Source organism: Babylonia areolata, chromosome 13 (genome assembly GCF_041734735.1).
Source record: "Babylonia areolata isolate BAREFJ2019XMU chromosome 13, ASM4173473v1, whole genome shotgun sequence".
Classification (NCBI taxonomy): Eukaryota; Metazoa; Mollusca; class Gastropoda; order Neogastropoda; family Buccinidae; genus Babylonia; species Babylonia areolata.
In genome coordinates, this window is record NC_134888.1 from 7,991,160 (window position 1) to 8,013,738 (window position 22,579).

General features: G+C 45.4%; 1 protein-coding gene across 9 annotated transcripts in view; it reads right to left on the minus strand.

Moving 5' to 3' along the window:
• LOC143289028 (transcriptional coactivator YAP1-like) overlaps nucleotides 1-22,579 on the minus strand; it is a 48,828-nt gene that overhangs the window by 9,169 nt on the left and 17,080 nt on the right. For 8 of the 9 annotated variants that reach the window (XR_013056167.1, XR_013056165.1, XR_013056170.1 and 5 more), the window contains exons 2-6: nucleotides 10,026-10,261; nucleotides 8,357-8,598; nucleotides 7,332-7,491; nucleotides 4,015-4,098; nucleotides 953-1,062 (exon numbers count right to left, since the gene is read on the minus strand). Coding sequence is in view for 3 of the 9 variants with exons in the window: in XM_076597812.1 (XP_076453927.1) it covers nucleotides 953-1,062; nucleotides 4,015-4,098; nucleotides 7,332-7,491; nucleotides 8,357-8,598; nucleotides 10,026-10,261 (832 nt within the window). In the remaining 6 variants the exon portion in view is untranslated. The remainder of the gene's footprint in view (nucleotides 1-952; nucleotides 1,063-4,014; nucleotides 4,099-7,331; nucleotides 7,492-8,356; nucleotides 8,599-10,025; nucleotides 10,262-22,579) is intronic. The other variant, XM_076597813.1, reaches the window with a different exon arrangement.

The window sequence follows — 22,579 nt, forward strand, 5'->3', positions numbered from 1 at the left end:
CTCCACACACACACATACACACTCTTAATGATTCCTCCACACAGCACACATGTTCAATGATATCCTCCTGAAAGCGCGCGCGCACACACACACTTTATCAAGTTAATGTCCTGCAAGAAGCACACACACACATTCTGTCTTGTAGCAAACACAAACGCATTTTATGATGATCTCCTGCAAGCACACACACACTTAATGATGCTTCCCGCAAGCACATACACACATCTTCACATGCTGCACTTTTCTAATGGCTGACACACAATGTCAGTAAGTGGCATGAACATGCAAGTCCACACAGTGTCAGAATGAGCCATGAACATACAAGTCCACACAATGTCAGCGGCATGAACATTCATTCCAAGCAATGTCAGCGGCATGAACATTCAAGTCTACAAAATGTTAGTAAGTGGCATGAACATGCAAGTCCACACAATGTCAGTACGGGCCATGAACATTCAAGTCCACACAATGTCAGAATGAGCCATGAACATGCAAGTCCACACAATTTCAGAATGAGCCATGGACATTCAAGTCCACACAATGTCAGTACGGGCCATGGACATTTAAGTCCACACAATGTCAATAAGTGGCATGAACATGCAAGTCCACACAATGTCAGAATGAGCCATGAACATGAAGTCCACACAATGTCAGAATGAGCCATGAACATGCAAGTCCACACAACGTCAGAATGAACCATGAACATTCAAGTCCACACAATGTCAGTACGGGCCATGGACATTCAAGTCCACACAATGTCAGTACGGGCCATGAACATTCAAGTCCACACAATGTCAGAATGAGCCATAAACATGCAAGTCCACACAATGTCAGAATGAGCCATGAACATGCACGTCCACACAATGTCAGTACGGGCCATGAGCATGCAAGTCCACACAATGTCAGTAAGCTGAGTGTGTGCACCAACAAGTGAAGAGGAAATGAGGAGGACCTGTAAGCTGGGTACGAGATCTTCACTGTCCATGTTGTGTGAGTCAGAGGCATCTCCCACACTGGCGATGTCCATGCTGCCGAAATCACTCTGTCCTTGGACTTTAGGTCCTGCCAACACAGCACACATCTCAGTGTTACCATACAGCATACATCTGTCAGTGTTACCACACAGCACACATGTCAGTGTTATCACACAGCACACGTCAGTGTTACCACATAGCACAGCACACATGTCAGTGTTACCACACAGCACATGTCAGTGTTACCACATAGCACAGCACACATGTCAGTGTTACCACACAGCACACATGTCAGTGTTACCACACAGCACATGTCAGTGTTACCACACAGCACATGTCAGTGTTACCACATAGCACAGCACACATGTCAGTGTTACCACACAGCACACATGTCAGTGTTACCACACAGCACACATGTCAGTGTTACCACATAGCACAACACACATGTCAGTGTTACCACATAGCACAACACACATGTCAGTGTACCACATAGCACAGCACACATGTCAGTGTTACCACGCAACACAGCACACATGTCAGTGTTACCACAGCACACATGTCAGTGTTACCACAGCACACATGTCAGTGTTACCACACAGCACAGCACACTTCAGTGTTACCACAGCACACATGTCAGTGTTACCACACAGCACAGCACACATATCAGTGTTACCACACAGCACAGCACACTTCAGTGTTACCACAGCACACATGTCAGTGTTACCACACAGCACAGCACACTTCAGTGTTACCACAGCACACATGTCAGTGTTACCGCACAGCACACTTCAGTGTTACCACAGCACACATGTCAGTGTTACCACATAGCACAACACACATGTCAGTGTTACCACATAGCACAGCACACATGTCAGTGTTACCACATAGCACAACACACATGTCAGTGTTACCACATAGCACAACACACATGTCAGTGTTACCACATAGCACAGCACACATGTCAGTGTTACCACATAGCACAACACACATGTCAGTGTTACCACATAGCACAACACACATGTCAGTGTTACCACATAGCACAACACACATGTCAGTGTTACCACACAGCATACATTTGTCAGTGTTACCACACAGCATACATCTGTCAGTGTCACCAACAATATCTGTTTAAAAAAAGACAAAAAAAAAAGAGTGTAAACAGCAAAGTACTATTACTCAGATGGTTTATGCCAAGCTAGTATTCAAATGAATTTGGATGAAAGCTGTAACATTTATTGCCATTATCTATCTATTCATTCATCTATCCATACACAGAAAGATCAGTACATTATCTATACACAGAAAGATCAGTACATTTTCTATCTATACACATAGTACACAGTGCATCAGTCTACACACAGAAAGATCAGTACCTAATATTTTCAGAAAGATCAGTACATTATCTATCTATAAACAGAAAGATCAGTAAAGTTTCTATTGTACATTATCTATATATATATAAACAGAAAGATCAGTAAAATATCAGTAGATAATCTATCTATCTATACACAGTAAGATCAGTACCTTATCTATCGAAAAACTGAAAGATATGTACAATATCTACCAACACACAGAAAGATAGTACTGAAAGATATGTACAATATCTATCAACACACAGAAAGATAGTACACAATCTAGCTGTACACAGAAAGATCAGTGAAAGACCGGAACATAATTCACCTATCAAAACACAGAAAGATCAGTACATTATCTATCTATCATCTATACACAGAAAGATCAGTACATGATCTCTCTCTAAATAAACAGAAAGATCAGAACATGATATCTTTATCAATACACAGAAATATTAAAACATAATCTCTCTATACACAGAAAGATCAGTCCATAACCTCTATATCTATACACAGAAAGACCAGTGCATGATCTCTCTATCAATAGACAGAAAGATCAGAACATGATATCTTTATCAATACACAGAAATATTAAAACATAATCTCTCTATACACAGAAAGATCAGTACATAACCTCTATATCTATACACAGAAAGATCAGTACATGATCTCTCAATCAACAGACAGAAAGATCAGAACATGATATCTTTATCAATACACAGAAATATTTTTAAAATATTAAAACATAATCCCTCTATACACAGAAAGATCAGTACATACCCCTCTATCTATACACAGGAAAGTCAGAACATAATCCCTCTATACACAGAAAGATCAGTTGAGAATTTCTATCTATACACAGAAATATCAATACATAATCCCTCTATCTATACACAGAAAGATCAGTACATTATCTATATACACACACAGATAAGTAAAAGATCAGTACATTATCTATCTACACACAAAAAGATTAGTGTGTAGTCTCTATACACAGATCAGTAAAGAATCTATCTATCTATCTATCTGGTATACTTTATCAACACTGCACTGCTGTGTTTTTTTCTGCTGGTCCACTTTATCAACACTGTCGTGAGTCATGTTTTTTTCTGCTGGTTCACTTTATCAACACTGTGGTGAGTCATGTTTTTCTGCTGGTCCACTTTATCAACACTGTGGTGAGTCATGTTTTTCTGCTGGTCCACTTTATCAACACTGTGGTGAGTCATGTTTTTCTGCTGGTCCACTTTATCAACACTGTGGTGAGTCATGTTTTTCTGCTGGTCCACTTTATCAACACATGTGGTGAGTCATGTTTTTCTGCTGGTCCACTTTATCAACACTTCTGGTGGATCATTTTCTGCTGGTCCACTTTATCAACACTAAAGTGAGTCATGTTTTTCTGCTGGTCCACTTTATCAACACCAGCGAGTCATGTTTTTCTGCTGGTCCACTTTATCAACACTGTGGTGAGTCATATTTTTCTGCTGGTCCACTTTATCAACACTTCTGGTGGATCATTTTCTGCTGGTCAACTTTATCAACACTGCTGTGATGGATCACTGGTTTTTCTGCTGGCCCACTTTATCAACACTGGGCAGTGATTTTGACACCATTATCATATACACAAACACCTTGCACATTTTTCTGCTACAGTACAATTAACTTAAAGAAGAAAACAATGTTACCCCCATCATGAATATCCATTTCTTCCATGTTGCTCAGAAAATCTTCAGGAGTTCTTGGAAGGTTGTAACTTGTTCCCATGCCACCTGGTCACAACAAAAACCACACAGAACACTGGACATCAACGTCTTCACCATCAAACATGGAACACTGTCACAACAAAAACCAAAGAACACTGGACATCAACGTCTTCACCATCAAACATGGAACACTGTCACAACAAAAACCAAAGAACACTGGACATCAACGTCCTCACCATCAAACATGGAACACAGACACAACAGAAAATCCAACATACACTCAAAACAACAAGGCCCTGTATTCAAACGGTTTGTATTTCAGTGACCAAGCTGGTCATACCTTGCATTGCTGCAATGTTAAAAATATGAATGATGCAGTTTGAAAAGATTATCACTGACCAAGGGAGCATTTTCTCAAATGACAATGATAACTTAATCATTCCATTCTTGATAAAATGATGATTTAACCTTTCCATTCCTGACGATCTGATAATAAAGATGGACTAAGCAATGATAACTTGACCTTTCCATTCCACACAATGATAATAATGATTGAGCATATTATCCAATGATGATGATAGCCCAACCACTGCATTCCTGACAATGGTAATATTGATGAACTGACCAATGACAGCTCAACCTTTCCATCCCTGACAATGATAATAATAATGGACTGACCAAGGCAGCATATTATCAATGACGATGATAGCCCAACCTTTCCATTTCTGAGTACCTCATAACAATGATGGTTCAACCATCATACTTAGCCATTTTCTGTTGCCTGCTTCTACTTCACAAACTAAAAACCCCAAAAGAAAACCTTGTACACCAACTGCCATGGTCCTACATGCTTTTTGGCACAAATCATTCTCTTTTTTTCAGTGACATCCTCACCTCTCTTTCAATGACACCATTTCCTTCAATGACATCATTTCTTTCAATGACACCATTTCTTTTAATGATATTTCTTTCAATGATGATTTCTTTCAATGACATAATTAGGTAGGTCCGCAGCTATGTAATGCTGTGTAACTATGGCTGACCTATCGTATTCTTATCACTTTTCACTTTGCCCTAGCAAGCGCAATACTGCATGCATCAAGCTGAAAGATATATCAGAAAATAAAACCACCTTTGTTCGTTCCTGTAAGTGTTTCTTTTTTTGTGTGCAAGACAGCGTTAGCGAAACTGATCGCCCGAAGTGGAGTATTCTTCACTCTTCAAAACGCAGCAAGGTAAACAAGTTTGCCAACGTCTGCTTCTGGTGTAAGAGGGTTGGTGACAAAAATATGTTACGGACATTGCTCCTTGCAACCAATCGACTTATGAGACCTATCAAATAAAAGATCATGTTCTCTACTTTACGTGGGCTAACTTTACAGATGATATATTTTACTTCATTTACAAAACAAGTGGCTCAAAATTTAACTATTTTTCTTGACGCTCTACTACACTTCCAGACAAAATAAATCTTCTAGTCAAACCCACCACTGAAAAATTCATTCTTTCATCTTTAAAATGCTTTATAAAATGACCCGAAAGCTTTTAAGGAGCAGTGTCTGTTTAATCAAAAAGTGGAGACTTCATATTTTTTTTATACTACTGATCAACTAGATCTATTTTTAGATCTGAGGCTTCAATGCCTGGCTTCGTGGAAGTCTTGTCAGTCTTGTCGCATAGCTGAATGTAGTTGAAGTTTTGATTCAAATACAGGGGGAAATCAAAATTTAAAAATTGAAAACCAGCTTTCCAATACTTATTTTAGTACGTATTTGAATGATAAGGTTTCATAATTTTAGTTAATATCATGTTCTGTTGTGAAACAATTTTCTTTCCGACAATGAAAGATAGCCAACAACTCCATCAAAATAGCAGACACATTTTTCAGTGAGAAGTTCAGCTGGTCTTGTTCAACTTTGTGATCACACAACATACTTACTCTATTTTCTTACTTCTGTTTTATTTCACACACACACACACACATATGGAGAGAGAGAGAGAGAGAGAGAGAGAGAGAGAGAGAGAGAGAGAGAGAGAGAGAGAGAGAGAGATCTCATTGTATAAACAAGAAAACAGTTACATAAAGTGATGCATACATACTGATTTTGAAACACACACACACACACACACACTCCTGAAAAATATCTAAAAGGAGAATATTTTTTAGCATTAATGAAGCACACTGTCCCCAATTGTCTTGAATAAAGCCAACTTTTTTGGTATAATCTTATCAAAAGCTCTGATTTATCAAGATTTATTATTAACATTTGCTGTCTTGTAAGTCTACAGTCTTTCTTGAACCTGAAAATATCTTAAATGAAGATGCAATAGTTTTTTAGTTTCAGTCATTTTAGTAACGCTACCATTAAAACTGCAGGATCGGACATGCAGAAAATAAGCATTTTCCTCAGAATGTATGACACTGGCATTCAGCCAGTAACATTAGCAGCCAACTTTAAAAAAGGTCTGAGGTCTTCTGTTTACAATATAGATCATATATGAAGAGTTTTGACGATGAGAATGTATTAGTGGCAATTCTACACAGGTTCTAAAATACCATTTTGTGAGATTGGCTAAAAACGCAGATTTTTTTGAAAACTGAAAACTCTATAGCCTCTATCTCAAAAACTATTTCAAGTTTTTGAGATATTGCTTTGAAATTTGGTTTGACTGCTTTCTTTATTGCACTCTTTCAGTCTTGCAAGTATGAGGCTTCTGCTATGAATCTGAAAATTTGGCCAGACCTACCTACCATAATTCCCTTTTTAGTATTTTTGACACCATGGCATTCAAGCAAAACAACAACAACAAAATACACATTATCATTCCCATTTAATGATCCCATCTCCTCTATCATCTCCCCCCACCAACCTCCAGCAGTACAGTGAGGAGTGGTGGCCCAGTGGTAATGGGTCCATCTAGGAAGCAAGAGAATCTAAGTGCACTGGTTTGAATCCCACACTGGCCAGTATTTTCTCCCCCTCCACTACACCTTGACTGGTAGTCTGGATGCTAGCCATCTGGATCAGATGAAAAACCAAGGCCCCATGTGCAGCACGCTCTTAGTGCATGTAAAAGAACCCACAAAGGGTGATCCCTGGCAAAATTCTGTAGAAAAATCCACTTTGATAGGAAAACAAATAAATCTGAAGGCATAAAAAAAGGGTGGCACTCTCACTGTAGCAACATGTTCTCCCTGGGTAGGGAAGCTCAAATTCCACACAGAGAAATCTGCTGTGACAAAGGAATAACACACTATGACAGAATAACACAACAACAGACAGGGAGCAGTCACTGACCCAGTCCGCTGTCAGCACTTTCCTGGCGGGAGTGGTCTGTGTTGCTGCCTGTCTGTCCCAGGAAAGGGTCTGCCACCGTCGTCATCTCTGTCGCCTGGTCCACTGCCTCTGCCCCCGGCACCCCTTTACGAATCATCAGTTCCTGCACACATGGTGCACTCTGTACCTCAGTTCATGACTGCTTCACACACCATCGTCATCATCATCATCACCATCATCATCATCATCAGTTCCTGCACACATGATGCACTCTGTACCTCAGTTCATGCTTCACACACTATCATCATCACCATCATCATCACCATCATCATCAATTCCTGCACACATGGTGCACTCTGTACCTCAGTTCATGACTGCTTCACACACTATCATCATCACCATCATCATCAGTTCCTGCACACATGGTGCACTCTGTACCTCAGTTCATGACTGCTTCACACATCATCATCACCACCATCATCAGTAGTTCTTGAACACATCCTGACTGAGGTGTGATGTGTGTTGTGGTCCTGACTGAGGTGTAATGTGTGTGGTACTGACTGTGGTGTGATGTGTGTGGTACTCACTCAGGTGTGATGTGTGTGGTACTGACTGAGGTGTGATGTGTGGTACTCACTCAGGTGTGATGTGTGGTACTGAGGTGTGATGTGTGTGGTACTGACTGAGGTGTGACATGTGTTGTGGTACTCACTGAGGTGTGATGTGTGTTGTGGTACTCACTGAGGGGTGGTATGTGTTGTGGTACTCACTGAGGTGTGATATATGTTGTGGTCCTGACTGAGGTGCGATGTGTGTTGTGGTACTCACTGAGGTGTGATATGTGTTGTGGTACTCACTGAAGTGTGATGTGTGTTGTGGTACTCACTGAGGTGTGACATGTGTTGTGGTACTCACTGAGGTGTGATCACCATCAGTTCCTGCACACCTGAGTTTTGATATGAAGATGACTACACATCAAAAGGGCAGCGTTGATCTGAGATCAGCCTGAAAAGCCCAATCCCTCCCATCATTCCTCAAGTAGTTACCTGTCGAGTCAGTTCCTCCTGGCGCTTCATGAGCATTTCTTTTTCCATCTGTAGCTGCTTCAATTTCATCTGTCGTTGCTGTTCTGCGGAAGTGGGTCCTCGCTGCACCCCTCCCACAGCCCCCGGCGTGGACGTGGCAGCACTGACAGGGCTGCACATGGGGGGCTGTTGGGGGGAGGGCTGCATGCTGGGGGCTGCCGCCTGCTGGGCTCTCAGCCCCACTCTCTGCTGCTGCTGGGGGGCTGCAAACAACACAACACACTTCAGTGAGTACCAAAACACACATCACACCTCAGTCAGGACCACAACACATCACACCTCAGTCAGTGCCACAACACATCACACCTGAGTCAGTACCACAACACACACCACACCTCAGTCAGTACCACAACACACACCACACCTGAGTCAATACCACACATATCACACCTGAGTCAGTACCACAACACACACCACACCTTAGTCAGTACCACACACATCACACCTGAGTCAGTACTACAACACACACCACACCTCAGTCAGTACCACAACACACACCACACCTCAGTCAATACCACACATATCACACTTCAGTCAGGACCACAACACACACCACACCTCAGTCAGTACCACACACATCACACTTCAGTGAGTACCACAACACACATCACACCTCAGTCAGTACCACAACACACATCACACCTCAGTACAACACACATCACACTTCAGTGAGTAGTACCACAACACACATCACACCTCAGTCAGGCCCACACCACACATCACACTTCAGTCACGACCACAACACATCACACCTCAGTCAGTACCACAACACATCACACCTCAGTCAGTACCACACACACCACACCTCAGTCAGTACCACACACATCACACCTTAGTGAGTACCACAACACACATCACACCTCAGTCAGGACCACAACACACATCACACCTCAGTCAGTGCCACACACATCACACATCAGTCAGGACCACACACACATCACACCTGAGTCAGTACCACAACACATATCACACTTCAGTGAGTACCACACACATCACACCTGAGTCAGTACCACAACACACATCACACTTCAGTGAGTACCACACACATCACACCTCAGTCAGGACCACAACACACATCACACTTAAGTAAGTACCACACGCATCACACCTCAGTGAGTACCACACACATCAATTTGATCAAAAGTCAGTCAGGACCACACCACACATCATACCTCAGTGAGTACCACAACACACATCACACCTCAGTCAGGACCACAACACACACCACACCTCAGTCAGTACCACAACACACATCACACCTCAGTGAGTACCACACCACACATCACACCTCAGTGAGTACCACAATACATCACACCTCAGTCAGTACCACAACACACATCACAACTCAGGACCACACACATCACACCTCAGTCAGTACCACAACACATATCACAACTCAGGACCACACACATCACACCTCAGTCAGTACCACACACATCACACCTCCATCAGGACCACAACACACACCACACCTCAGTCTGGACCACAACACACATCACACAATATCTAGCCATCACCAACAGGCAACACTGAAACACAGATGTCATACAGAGGCAATGTCTAGCCATCACCAACAGGCAACACTGACACAGACATCACACAGGGGCAACAGAGAGGCAATGTCACTCACACAGAGAGGGGTGGAACCAGCTGGTGGTCCTGTCCACATGATTGATGAAGTACATCTCTCCCTCAGGGGTGTAGGCACGCTCCCACCCATGAGGGAGGGGCAGCTTGGACACATCCACTGGGCCTGGTGGAGTCTGGGTGCCAGAGGCGGGGCTGCCTGGTTGCTGTGGCGACCCCAGACTGTTGGGGGAGTGAGATTTGCGGGGGTCTTGCCAGGTAGTTGTCTGGAGCAAGTGACTGCAACAGACAGGGCACACACAGACGTCAGATAGGGCTGGCCTGCCACCTTGACCTCAACGACACTCACACCAGTACAAACCCAATGGGCTTCAATCAGGTTACATCAGCCACAGCTGACCTAAACAACAGTCAAACCAGTTCAAACCCAAAGGTCTTCGATCAGGTTACATCAGCCACAGCTGACCTGAACAACAGTCAAACCAGTTCAAACCCAAAGGACTTCAATCATATTACATCAGTTATCAGTTCTTTTTCAAATGTTTTATTTTGTTCACTGGCATCTGCTTCACTGAAAAAGAAAAAGAATGCTTTTTCTTCAGTTTCTATAACCTCCCACCCAAAATTCTATGACATAATTTTAATGCATACACCTTTTGTTTTCATTACAGACATGGTGAAAAAAAAATCAGATCGATACAACTACAAGAAAACCTGTCCATTCATCTTGTGTCTAAAAATTCATGTTTAATCTTTCTCTTTCCTATTCATTCACTATCAATATCATTCACTATCTTTATTACAGGCAGATACTATGTATTGTACTACACAGTCATATAAAAATACTACATATATGTAGTGTCTGGCAAAGTACTTAAAAGTTGGCTCCATGAAAAAGGCAGTACATGATTTACCCTTTCAGTTCACCAGAAACTGGTGCTTGTCACTTGCCTGCATTGATGCACTCACATAATGACAGTCAAACAGCCCTGCCTGTAACAGACTTGCTCTATGTTTAACTTTAAGTCTGATGTTAAACCACACTGAAAATTATTTATCAAACCACACCCATACACCCACTCCACACCCATACACCCACTAACACACAAAGAGCCCTGTCTGGAACTTCAAAGCCTAGAGCAGTAGAGGTATGGAAAACTCATGCTGCAAAACAACCAACCATTCACTACCACCACCATCCACTCGCCCCCACTCCTTTTTTCTTTGAACTCTGCAAGTGTGTACCGGTCAGACAAGTCAGAGGAATGAAAAACCCTAACTGCAAACCATACACAGGGGATTTTGTAAACAAGACACAGCTTTTTATTTTTGTGAATCAGAGTTGAGTTTTGCTTCCCACCCACCTCCACCCATTTAAATCAGACTTTTATGGTGGACTTTTAGGTGTGCGAGGCACCACTATTGTACAGCAGTACTATAAGGTGTGTGTGGCCCACTACTGTACAGCAGTGCTATAAGGTGTGTGTGACCCACTACTGTACAGCAGTGCTATAAGGTGTGTGTGACCCACTACTGTACAGCAGTGCTATAAGGTGTGTGTGACCCACTACTGTACAGCAGTGCTATAAGGTGTGTGTGACCCACTACTGTACAGCAGTACTATTAAGGTGTGTGTGACCCACTATTGTACAGCAGTGCTATAAGGTGTGTGTGCCTCACTACTGCACAGCAGAACTGTAACTTGTGTAAGGTGAGGCCTCACCACTGTACAGCAGTACTAAAAGGTGTGTGTGGCCCCACTACTGTACAGCAGTACCATAAGGTGAGAACTCACTACTGTACAGCAGTACCATAAGGTGAGGCCTCACTACTGTACAGCAGTACCATAAGGTGTGTGTGGCCCCACTACTGTACAGCAGTACCATAAGGTGAGACCTCACTACTGTACAGCAGTACCATAAGGTGTGGCCCCACTACTGTACAGCAGTACCATAAGGTGAGGCCTCACTACTGTACAGCAGTACCATAAGGTGAGACCTCACTACTGTACAGCAGTACTATAAGGTGAGACCTCACTACTGTACATCAGTACTGTAAGGTGTGGCCCCACTACTGTACAGCAGTACCATAAGGTGAGAACTCACTACTGTACAGCAGTACCATAAGGTGAGGCCTCACTACTGTACAGCAGTACTATAAGTGTGTGTGGCCCCACTACTGTACAGCAGTACCATAAGGTGAGGCCTCACTACTGTACAGCAGTACCATAAGGTGAGGCCTCACTACTGTACAGCAGTACCATAAGGTGAGGCCTCACTACTGTACAGCAGTACCATAAGGTGAGGCCTCACTACTGTACAGCAGTACCATAAGGTGAGGCCTCACTACTGTACATCAGTACTGTAAGGTGAGACCTCACTACTGTACAGCAGTACCATAAGGTGTGGCCCCACTACTGTACAGCAGTACCATAAGGTGAGGCCTCGCTACTGCACAGCAGTACTATAAGGTGTGGCCCCACTACTGTACAGCAGTACCATAAGGTGAGGCCTCACTACTGTACATCAGTACTGTAAGGTGAGGCCTCACTACTGCACAGCAGTACTATAAGGTGAGGCCTCGCTACTGTACTGCAGTACTTTAAGGTGTGTGAGCCCCACTACTGTACAACAGTACTATAAGGTGTGTGTAGCCCACTACTGCATAGCAGTACTGTAGCGTAGGGTGTGTGTGCCCCACTACTGTACAGCAGTACCATAAGGTGTGTGGCCCTACAAGCAGTCCAGTGTGAAGTCAGGTCAGACAGGCTGCCCAACACCTGTAAAAGTTGTGACAGGTGTCTGGCTGCCAGCCAAACAGCAGTCAGCATGCAGTGTGTACACAGCCCAGCCCAGTGGCCCACACCTCAACTCACTTCACTCTGGTCTGCACTGGCTGCTGCAGCACCATCTCTCATCTGTCTGACTGGCACAGACTGATGGCTGTGTGCACTTTTTCCTTTTCAGTTTGAGTGATATTGGACAGTGTGTGCATGTGCGTGTACGTGAGTGAGTGAGTGAGTGAGTAAGTGTGCGTGTGTGTGCGCGCATGTGCGCGCGCATACGCACGCATGTGTATGAGTGTGCGTGGTTTGTGTGTGGGAGGTGGGGATGAGAATTATGGTTCAAGGGGGATACAGAGGAAGGATAAACCTGAACAATGGAATCAACAATCTGTAAGTTGTAACATCTGTGTTGTTAACAGTGATTCAGATTTTCACCATTGTAGGGCACCACTTTCTTCTCTCTACTGGTTTGTCACTTCAGTGTACTGGTTTGCCGCTTGGATCCAATACCTTCAGACTCTCAGCTTCCTAGGCGGATATGTTACCACAAGGCCACCACTCCACATGCATGCAGGATGTGTCAGGAGTAAAGGACACCCCAACCTGTCCTGTCTACTCAAAGATAGGAAACAGTTTCACCCTCAACTGTACTTTCTTTGCCCCAGGAATCTGACACAGCACTTGACATGTTATCTTCAGCCTACTCACAGCCTGCTCAGTCCTGGTGTTGACTGGCACTGAATCCTGTTTACAACAATACTTTTTTGTTCTCTGTGCTCTGACTGTTGACAACAATGTACTGTTCTCCGCAAAGTCAAGGAGGGAGGTGGCAGAATAGTTAAAATGCCAATACTGTGTCTGTGAGGGTCTGGGTTCAAATCCTGGTCTTGCCCGTTCTCCCATGTTTTATTGGAAAACCAAATTGAGCATCTAGTCATTCAGATGAGATGATAAACCAAAGTCATGCAGGCAGCACGCACTTGGTGTACTGAAACCTGTCACTACAAATTGGGTTGTCCCCAGCCTAATTCTGTAGAATTTCAATCGTAGAGGTACATAAACATAATGTACATGCACTCAATGCTTAACCAGCATGTTGCGTTGTATTGCTGGTCTGGCATTTATCTGCTAAGCAGATGTGGTACCCTGTATGGATTTTTTTTTAAAGCTGTGACCTCTCCTTGAGAAACAAATTGAGAGCAAAGTGACCCTGCTCAGTCTGTGTGGGGGTGGGGCCTGAAGGAACTTCTGACGATGAAGGGGAAAGAGAGACAGACAATATACAGTCTGTGTGTGGGTGGGGCCTGAAGGAACTTCTGACGATGAAGGGGAAAGAGAGACAGACAATATACAGTCTGTGTGTGGGTGGGGCCTGAAGGAACTTCTGACGATGAAGGGGAGAGACAGACAATATACAGTCTGTGTGTGGGTGGGGCCTAAAGGAACTTCTGACGATGAAGGGGAAAGAGAGACAGACAATATACAGTCTGTGTGGGGGTGGGGCCTAAAGGAACTTCTGACGATGAAGGGGAAAGAGAGACAGACAATATACAGTCTGTGTGGGGCCAGAAGGAACCTCTGACAATGAAGGGGAAAGAGAGACAGACAATGTACAGTCTGTGTGGGGCCAGAAGGAACCTCTGACAATGAAGGGGAAAGGGAGACAATGTACAGTCTGTGTGGGGCCTGAAGGAACCTCTATCAATGAAGGGAAAGGGAGACAGACAATGTACAGTCTGTGTGGGGCCAGAAGGAACCTCTGACAATGAAGGGGAAAGGGAGACAATGTACAGTCTGTGTGGGGCCTGAAGGAACTTCTGACGATGAAGGGGAAAGAGAGACAGACAATGTACAGTCTGTGTGGGGCCAGAAGAAACCTCTGACAATGAAGGGGAAAGGGAGACAATGTACAGTCTGTGTGGGGCCTGAAGGAACCTCTATCAATGAAGGGAAAGGGAGACAGACAATGTACAGTCTGTGTGGGGCCAGAAGGAACCTCTGACAATGAAGGGGAAAGGGAGACAATGTACAGTCTGTGTGGGGCCTGAAGGAACTTCTGACGATGAAGGGAAAGGGAGACAGACAATGTACAGTCTGTGTGGGGCCAGAAGGAACCTCTGACAATGAAGGGAAAGGGAGACAGACAATATACAGTCTGTGTGAGGGTGGGGCCTGAAGGAACTTCTGACGATGAAGGGGAAAGAGAGACAGACAATGTACAGTCTGTGTGGGGCCAGAAGGAACCTCTGACAATGAAGGGAAAGGGAGACAGACAATATACAGTCTGTGTGAGGGTGGGGCCTGAAGGAACTTCTGACGATGAAGGGGAAAGAGAGACAGACAATGTACAGTCTGTGTGGGGCCAGAAGGAACCTCTGACAATGAAGGGAAAGGGAGACAGACAATATACAGTCTGTGTGAGGGTGGGGCCTAAAGGAACTTCTGACGATGAAGGGGAAAGAGAGACAGACAATGTACAGTCTGTGTGGGGCCAGAAGGAACCTCTGACAATGAAGGGGAAAGAGAGACAGACAATGTACAGTCTGTGTGTGGGTGGGGCCTGAAGGAACTTCTGACGATGAAGGGGAAAGAGAGACAGACAATGTACAGTCTGTGTGGGGCCAGAAGGAACCTCTGACAATGAAGGGAAAGGGAGACAATGTACAATCTGGGTGGGGCCTAAAGGAACTTCTGACGATGAAGGGGAAAGAGAGACAGACAATGTACAGTCTGTGTGGGGCCAGAAGGAACCTCTGACAATGAAGGGAAAGAGAGACAGACAATGTACAGTCTGTGTGGGGCCAGAAGGAACCTCTGACAATGAAGGGGAAAGGGAGACAGACAATGTACAGTCTGTGTGGGGCCAGAAGGAACTTCTGACAATGAAGGGGAAAGGGAGACAGACAATGCACAGTCTGTGTGGGGCCAGAAGGAACTTCTGACAATGAACGGAAAGGGAGACAGACAATGTACAGTCTGTGTGGGGCGAGAAGGAACTTCTGACAATGAAGGGGAAAGGGAGACAATGTACAGTCTGTGTGGGGGTGGGACCAGAAGGAACCTCTGACAATGAAAGGGAAAGGGAGACAGACAATGTACAGTCTGTGTGGGGCCAGAAGGAACTTCTGACAATGAAGGGGAAAGGGAGACAGACAATGTACAGTCTGTGTGGGGCCAGAAGGAACCTCTGACAATGAAGGGGAAAGGGAGACAATGTACAGTCTGTGTGGGGCCTGAAGGAACTTCTGACGATGAAGGGGAAAGAGAGACAGACAATGCACAGTCTGTGTGGGGCCAGAAGGAACCTCTGACAATGAAGGGGAAAGGGAGACAATGTACAGTCTGTGTGGGGCCAGAAGGAACTTCTGACAATGAAGGGGAAAGGGAGACAGACAATGTACAGTCTGTGTGGGGCCAGAAGGAACTTCTGACGATGAAGTGGAAAGGGAGACAATATACAGTCTGTGTGGGGGTGGGACCAGAAGGAACCTCTGACAATGAAGGGGAAAGAGAGACAGACAATGTACAGTCTGTGTGGGGCCAGAAGGAACTTCTGACGATGAAGTGGAAAGGGAGACAATATACAGTCTGTGTGGGGGTGGGACCAGAAGGAACCTCTGACAATGAAGGGGAAAGGGAGACAATGTACAGTCTGTGTGGGGCCAGAAGGAACCTCTGACAATGAAGGGGAAAGGGAGACAATGTACAGTCTGTGTGGGGGTGGGGCCAGAAGGAACCTCTGACAATGAAAGGGAAAGAGAGACAGACAATATACAGTCTGTGTGGGGCCAGAAGGAACCTCTGACAATGAAAGGGAAAGACAGACAATATACAGTTTGTGTGGGGCCAGAAGGAACCTCTGACAATGAAAGGGAAAGGGAGACAGACAATATACAGTCTGTGTGGGGCCAGAAGGAACCTCTGACAATGAAAGGGAAAGAGAGACAGACAATGTACAGTCTGTGTGGGGGTGGGGCCAGAAGGAACCTCTGACAATGAAAGGGAAAGAGAGACAGACAATGTACAGTCTGTGTGGGGCCAGAACCTCTGACAATGATGGGGAAAGAGAGAAAGGCAATGTACAGACAGACTGACAGAGTCACTAACCATAACGCTTAAATATGCAATGGGGTATGACCAGGAGACAGACTGGGCTGACAAGTATGCAAAAAGACCTGGAATGGTGGGAGGTCGAAAGACAGACAGGTGGACAGCAAGTTAAAGTTAGCAAGGAAAAGAGAGAGGGGTGGAAAGACAAACAGGTGGACAGCAAGTTAAAGCCTGAACCGGACTATAAATGGCGGGCGATTTGAATCAAGCCAGTTTCTCACCAGAGTCTGACACTGTGACGTCGGTGAAGGTTTATTCAAAATAAAAGCCTAATAAAGCTACGGTTTGGCTTCATTTATGGCAGAGAGCGAGATTTGCCTAGCAGCTTCCAATCTAGACCTGAATTGACTTTGGAAAGTACAAAATGTGTCAGCTACACGTAATACAAAATTTGAATGTAGAGAAAAGGGGCGGAGCTAGAGCCGTTTGTGTTTGCGCTAGACGTGTCTGTCAGATAAAAATAGCACCAGCACGTGGTACTGTCCGGTGAGAATTGGAAAGCATGCAGACAGCCCCTCGACGTTGGCAACCGTAAACGACCACATTGTTTGTAAAACATGCAAACGGAGAGAAATATGACGATCTACTAACCTACCGGACACGTGCTCGCGCTTTTTATAGATAAACTCCGCCCCTTTCCCTTTTATGGATAGGCTCTAGTGCGCATGCGCAACCGAAACCTTGCTCTCGGGAGTTAAGACTTTAAAGTTAGCAAGGGAAAGAGAGAGGAGTGGAAAGACAGGTGGACAGCAAGTTAAAGTTAGCAAGGAAAAGAGAGAGGGGTGGAAAGACAGACAGGTGGACAGCAAGTTAAAGTTAGCAAGGAAAAGAGAGGTGTGGAAAGACAGACAGGTGGACAGCAAGTTAAAATTAGCAAGGAAAAGAGAGAGGGGTGGAAAGACAAACAGGTGGACAGCAAGTTAAAGTTAGCAAGGGAAAGAGAGAGGTGGAAAGACAGACAGGTGGACAGCAAGTTAAAGTTAGCAAGGAAAAGAGAGAGGGGTGGAAAGACAGACAGGTGGACAGCAAGTTAAAGTTAGCAAGGAAAAGAGAGGGGTGGAAAGACAGACAGGTGGACAGCAAGTTAAAGTTAGCAAGGAAAAGAGAGAGGAGTGGAAAGACAGACAGGTGGACAGCAAGTTAAAGTTAGCAAGGAAAAGAGAGGGGTGGAAAGACAGACAGGTGGACAGCAAGTTAAAGTTAGCAAGGAAAAGAGAGAGGAGTGGAAAGACAGACAGGTGGACAGCAAGTTAAAGTTAGCAAAGGTGGACAAAAGAGAGAGGAGTGGAGAGACAGGGAGACAGGTGGACAGCAAGTTCAAGATAGCAAAAGGAAAAGGAAAGAGATGGTGAGAGAGAGCGAGAGTGAGAGAGAGCAGAGCAGAGAGACAGAGACAAGAATGACAAACAGGAGCGATGTGGTCAAGGTAAAGTGTGTGCAGGTCCCATGGGTGGGAAGGGGGTGTGCAGGGGGGGCGGGGGTGGGGGGTCACAAGGAACAAAGACAAAACGGTTTTCAGGCCAACAGTCAGGAAGGAGAAACAAGTGGAGTCAGCGGGACTTGGAACTACCTGTTTGCTGCCTGCACACACACACACACACACACACAAGAGTCTTTCTCACACAGCACAAGCACAAGTCAATGGGGTTTAAGGGGGGAAAAGAACAAGAAACAGAGATAGAGAGGGAACCCCAGCCCAGCCCACAGGAAAGCCCATGTGGTGACACAGCAACCTTTGTTTTTCATTCCCACCTCTCTCCACCCACCCACACCGCTGTCCTTCCCACCTCTCTCTTCCCTGTCCCATCCACACCACTGTCCTTCTCACCTCTCTCCATCCACACCACTATCCTTCCCACTCTCTCCATCCACACCACCATCCTTCCCACTCTCTCTACCCACACCACTATCCTTCCCACTCTCTCCATCCACACCACTATCCTTCCCACCTCTCTCCACCCACACCACTATCCTTCTCACTCTCTCCATCCACACCACTGTCCTTCCCACTCTCTCCACCCACCCACACCACTGTCCTTCCCACCTCTGTCCATTCACACACACCACTATCCTTCCCACCTCTCTCCATCCTGTCCCACCCACACCACTATCCTTTCTACTCTCTCTACCCACCCACACCACTGTCCTTCCCACTCTCTCCACCCACCCACACTACTGTCCTTCCCACCTCTCTCCACCCAACCACTGTACTTCCCACCTCTCTCCACCCTGTCCCACCCACACCACTATCCTTCCTACTCTCTCCACCCACCCACACCACTGTACTTCCCACCTCTCTCCATCCACCCACACCACAGTCCTTCCCACCTCTCTCCACCCACCCACACCACTATCCTTCCCACCTCTCTCCACCCACCCACACCACTATCCTTCCCACTCTCTCCACCCACCCACACCACTGTACTTCCCACCTCTCTCCACCCACACCACTATCCTTCCCACCTCTCTCCACCCACCCAACCACTGTACTTCCCACCTCTCTCCATCCACCCACACCACAGTCCTTCCCACCTCTCTCCACCCACCCACACCACTGTCCTTCCCACCTCTCTCCACCCAACCACTGTACTTCCCACCTCTCTCCACCCACCCACACCACTGTACTTCCCACCTCTCTCCACCCACCCACACCACTGTCCTTCCCACCTCTCACCACCCACCCACACCACTATCCTTCCCACTCTCTCCACCCAACCACTGTACTTCCCACCTCTCTCCATCCACCCACACCACTGTCCTTCCCACCTCTCACCACCCACCCACACCACTATCCTTCCCACTCTCTCCACCCACCCACACCACTGTACTTCCCACCTCTCTCCATCCACCCACACCACTGTCCTTCCCACCTCTCACCACCCACCCACACCACTATCCTTCCCACTCTCTCCACCCAAGGGGTGGAGAGGGCTGGACATTACAGTGTGTATTAAAGGGGAAAGGGGGGGGGGGAGGGCTGGACATTACAGTGTATATTATAGGGAAAGGGGGGGAGAGGGGTGGACATTACAGTGTGTATTTCAGGGGAAAGGGGGGAGAGGGCTGAACATTACAGTGCGTATTATAGAGGGGGGACAGGGCTGGACATTACAGTGTGTATTATAGGGTAAAGGGGGGAGAGGGGTGGACATTATAGTGTGCATTATAGGGGAAAGGGCTAGACATTACAGTATGCATTTTAGGGGAAAGGGGTGGAGAGGGCTGGACATTACAGTGTGTATTAATTATTATAGGGGAAAGGGGGGGGGGAGGGCTGGACATTACAGTGTGTATTATAGGGGAAAGGTGGGAGAGGGCTGGACATTACAGTATGATAGGGGAAAGGTGGGAGAGGGCTGGACATTACAGTGTGCATGATAGGGGAAAGGTGGGAGAGGGCTGGACATTACAGTGTGTATTATAGGGGAAAGGGGGGAGAGGGCTGGACATTACAGTGTGTATTATAGGGGAAAGGGGGGAGAGGGCTGGACATCACAATGTGTATTATAGGGGAAAGGGGAGAGTGGGCTGGATATTAGTGTGTATTATAGGGGAAAGGGGGGAGAGGGCTGGGCATTACAGTGTGTATTAATTATCATAGGGGAAAGGGGGGGGGGAGAGGGCTGGACATTACAGTGTGTATTATAGAGGAAAGGGGGGAGAGGGCTGGACATTACAGTGTGCATTATAGGGGAAAGGGGGGAGAGGGCTGGACATCAGTGTGTATAACAGGGTAAAGGGGGGAGAGGGCTGGACATTAGTGTGTATTATAGGGGAAAGGGGGGAGAGGGCTGGATAAGAAGACAGACACACATTATGGTATTTGGATTGCCTGAGAGCAATTCAACAGATGGTGAACTAAGAAAAAAAAAAGATGACAGTAGACAAGTTGAGAAGATTCTGGAAGAAATTGGAACGTCCACCTTAAGTGCGAGGACTTAGAGGACATATTCAACCACATGGAAACAGGAAAGGAAAGTGGTGTAGGAGTGCAGAAAATAAGCCTGCCATTGTGAAATCTGATACCCAGTCAAGCAGAGACGAAGTCCTACAGGCTTTCAGAAAAGCAAGGACAGAAGACAGAAACAACAAGCAGGAAGAAAGGAAACGAAGCACACAAGATTCAGTCAGAAGGGATATGACACCAGCTGAAAGAAGAAAAGACGAGTTGTTGTACAAGGAACTCAGGCAAAGGCTTAAGGATAAAAAAATTAAATTAAAAAAAAATCAGGGAACATCCAGGCACACTGAGTGAAAAGGAACGGTCGAATAGTCAACATCTGCAAATAACCCAAGGGCAAGGAAGAAGAGGAAAGGTAGACAGAAAGGGAGGACCCAATGCACATAGTTTTAAACACACAACTTTAAATTCTAGTCAAAGAGTATATAGTTTCAGAACTGCACTTGTTTGTATACTAATGCAGATCAGTTAATGAACAAGAGGAGTGAAATGTGGGCTCTGGTAATCATCTACCATCCAGACAATAAGAAAGTTACAGAAGTCAAAGCCAAAACACAAGGTATGGTACTGAAGACTGCGAACTTGAACTGGACAGTTGTGAGCTGTTTCATAACTTGGTTAAGGATGGAAGGGGACTGGTATTGTATATATACGGAAGGCGCTAAGACCCTCACTCCGCAAAAATCTCCACAGCGATTTCTCTGAGCACATTTTTGTCGAGTATAAACAAGCTGACGGAAGCACTCTGCTAATAGGCCTGATTTATCAAAACCCTAGCAGTACACAGGACAACACAGAAAACCTGATCAACCCAGCACAGGACATACTGCTATTGGGGATTTCCTGAAATTGACTGGGTCAATGAAAGGTGCAAAGCTGGACCACAAACACCAAACCAGTATGTTTCTTAAGGTGACAAAAGACACATTTCTGATACAGCATCAAAAAAGTCCCACATGTTATCGACCTGAAGAGAGACCGAACACACTTGACTTTGTTTTTACAAATAAGGAGGAATTAATTACAGACATCAAAGTGGAAGCAGGACCAGGCAAGAGTGATCAACTTTGTCTCGTCATCAGTTTGGCATGTTCACGCAAACGGATCCCCACTACATTACAACTACCAGAAAACCGTGACAGAGGTCTTGAGAGAAGAACTTGGCAAAGTAAACTAAGAACAGCACAGCTGCTGAAGCATGGAAATTCATTAAAGACAACATTAAAGCAGCTGTCTCTAAATCCACACCACTGACAAGATCATCCGGAAGAAGGCGGAAAGATTGGATGGACAGAGAAACACTTGAAGCAGTGAGGAAAAAACAAAACTTTTTAGGAAATGGCAAGTTGATCAGGGCAAGATTATCTGCTATATGTAAAGACCAGGAATCAGGCTAGGAAGAGCTGTTGAAAGGCACAAAGAAAGCTTGAAAGGAAGATTGCAGAAGCAAAGGATAACCCCAAGGCATTCTGGAATTTCGCAAAATCAAAACAAGTCTAGAACAGGCATAGCCGATTTGAAGAAGGAAGATAGAACCAAAACCAAATCGGACAATGAAAAGGCAGAGCTTCTAAACCAGTTTTTCAAAAGCATGTTCACGACAGAAGACCCAGGCCCACTCCCAAATGTGGATGACTACCCATTTGCTAGTGAATTGACTGATATCATTTCAACAGAAGCAGTAAGGAAACACATTGAAAACCTGACAAATGGGAAAGCTCCTGGACCTGACGGCATAGCT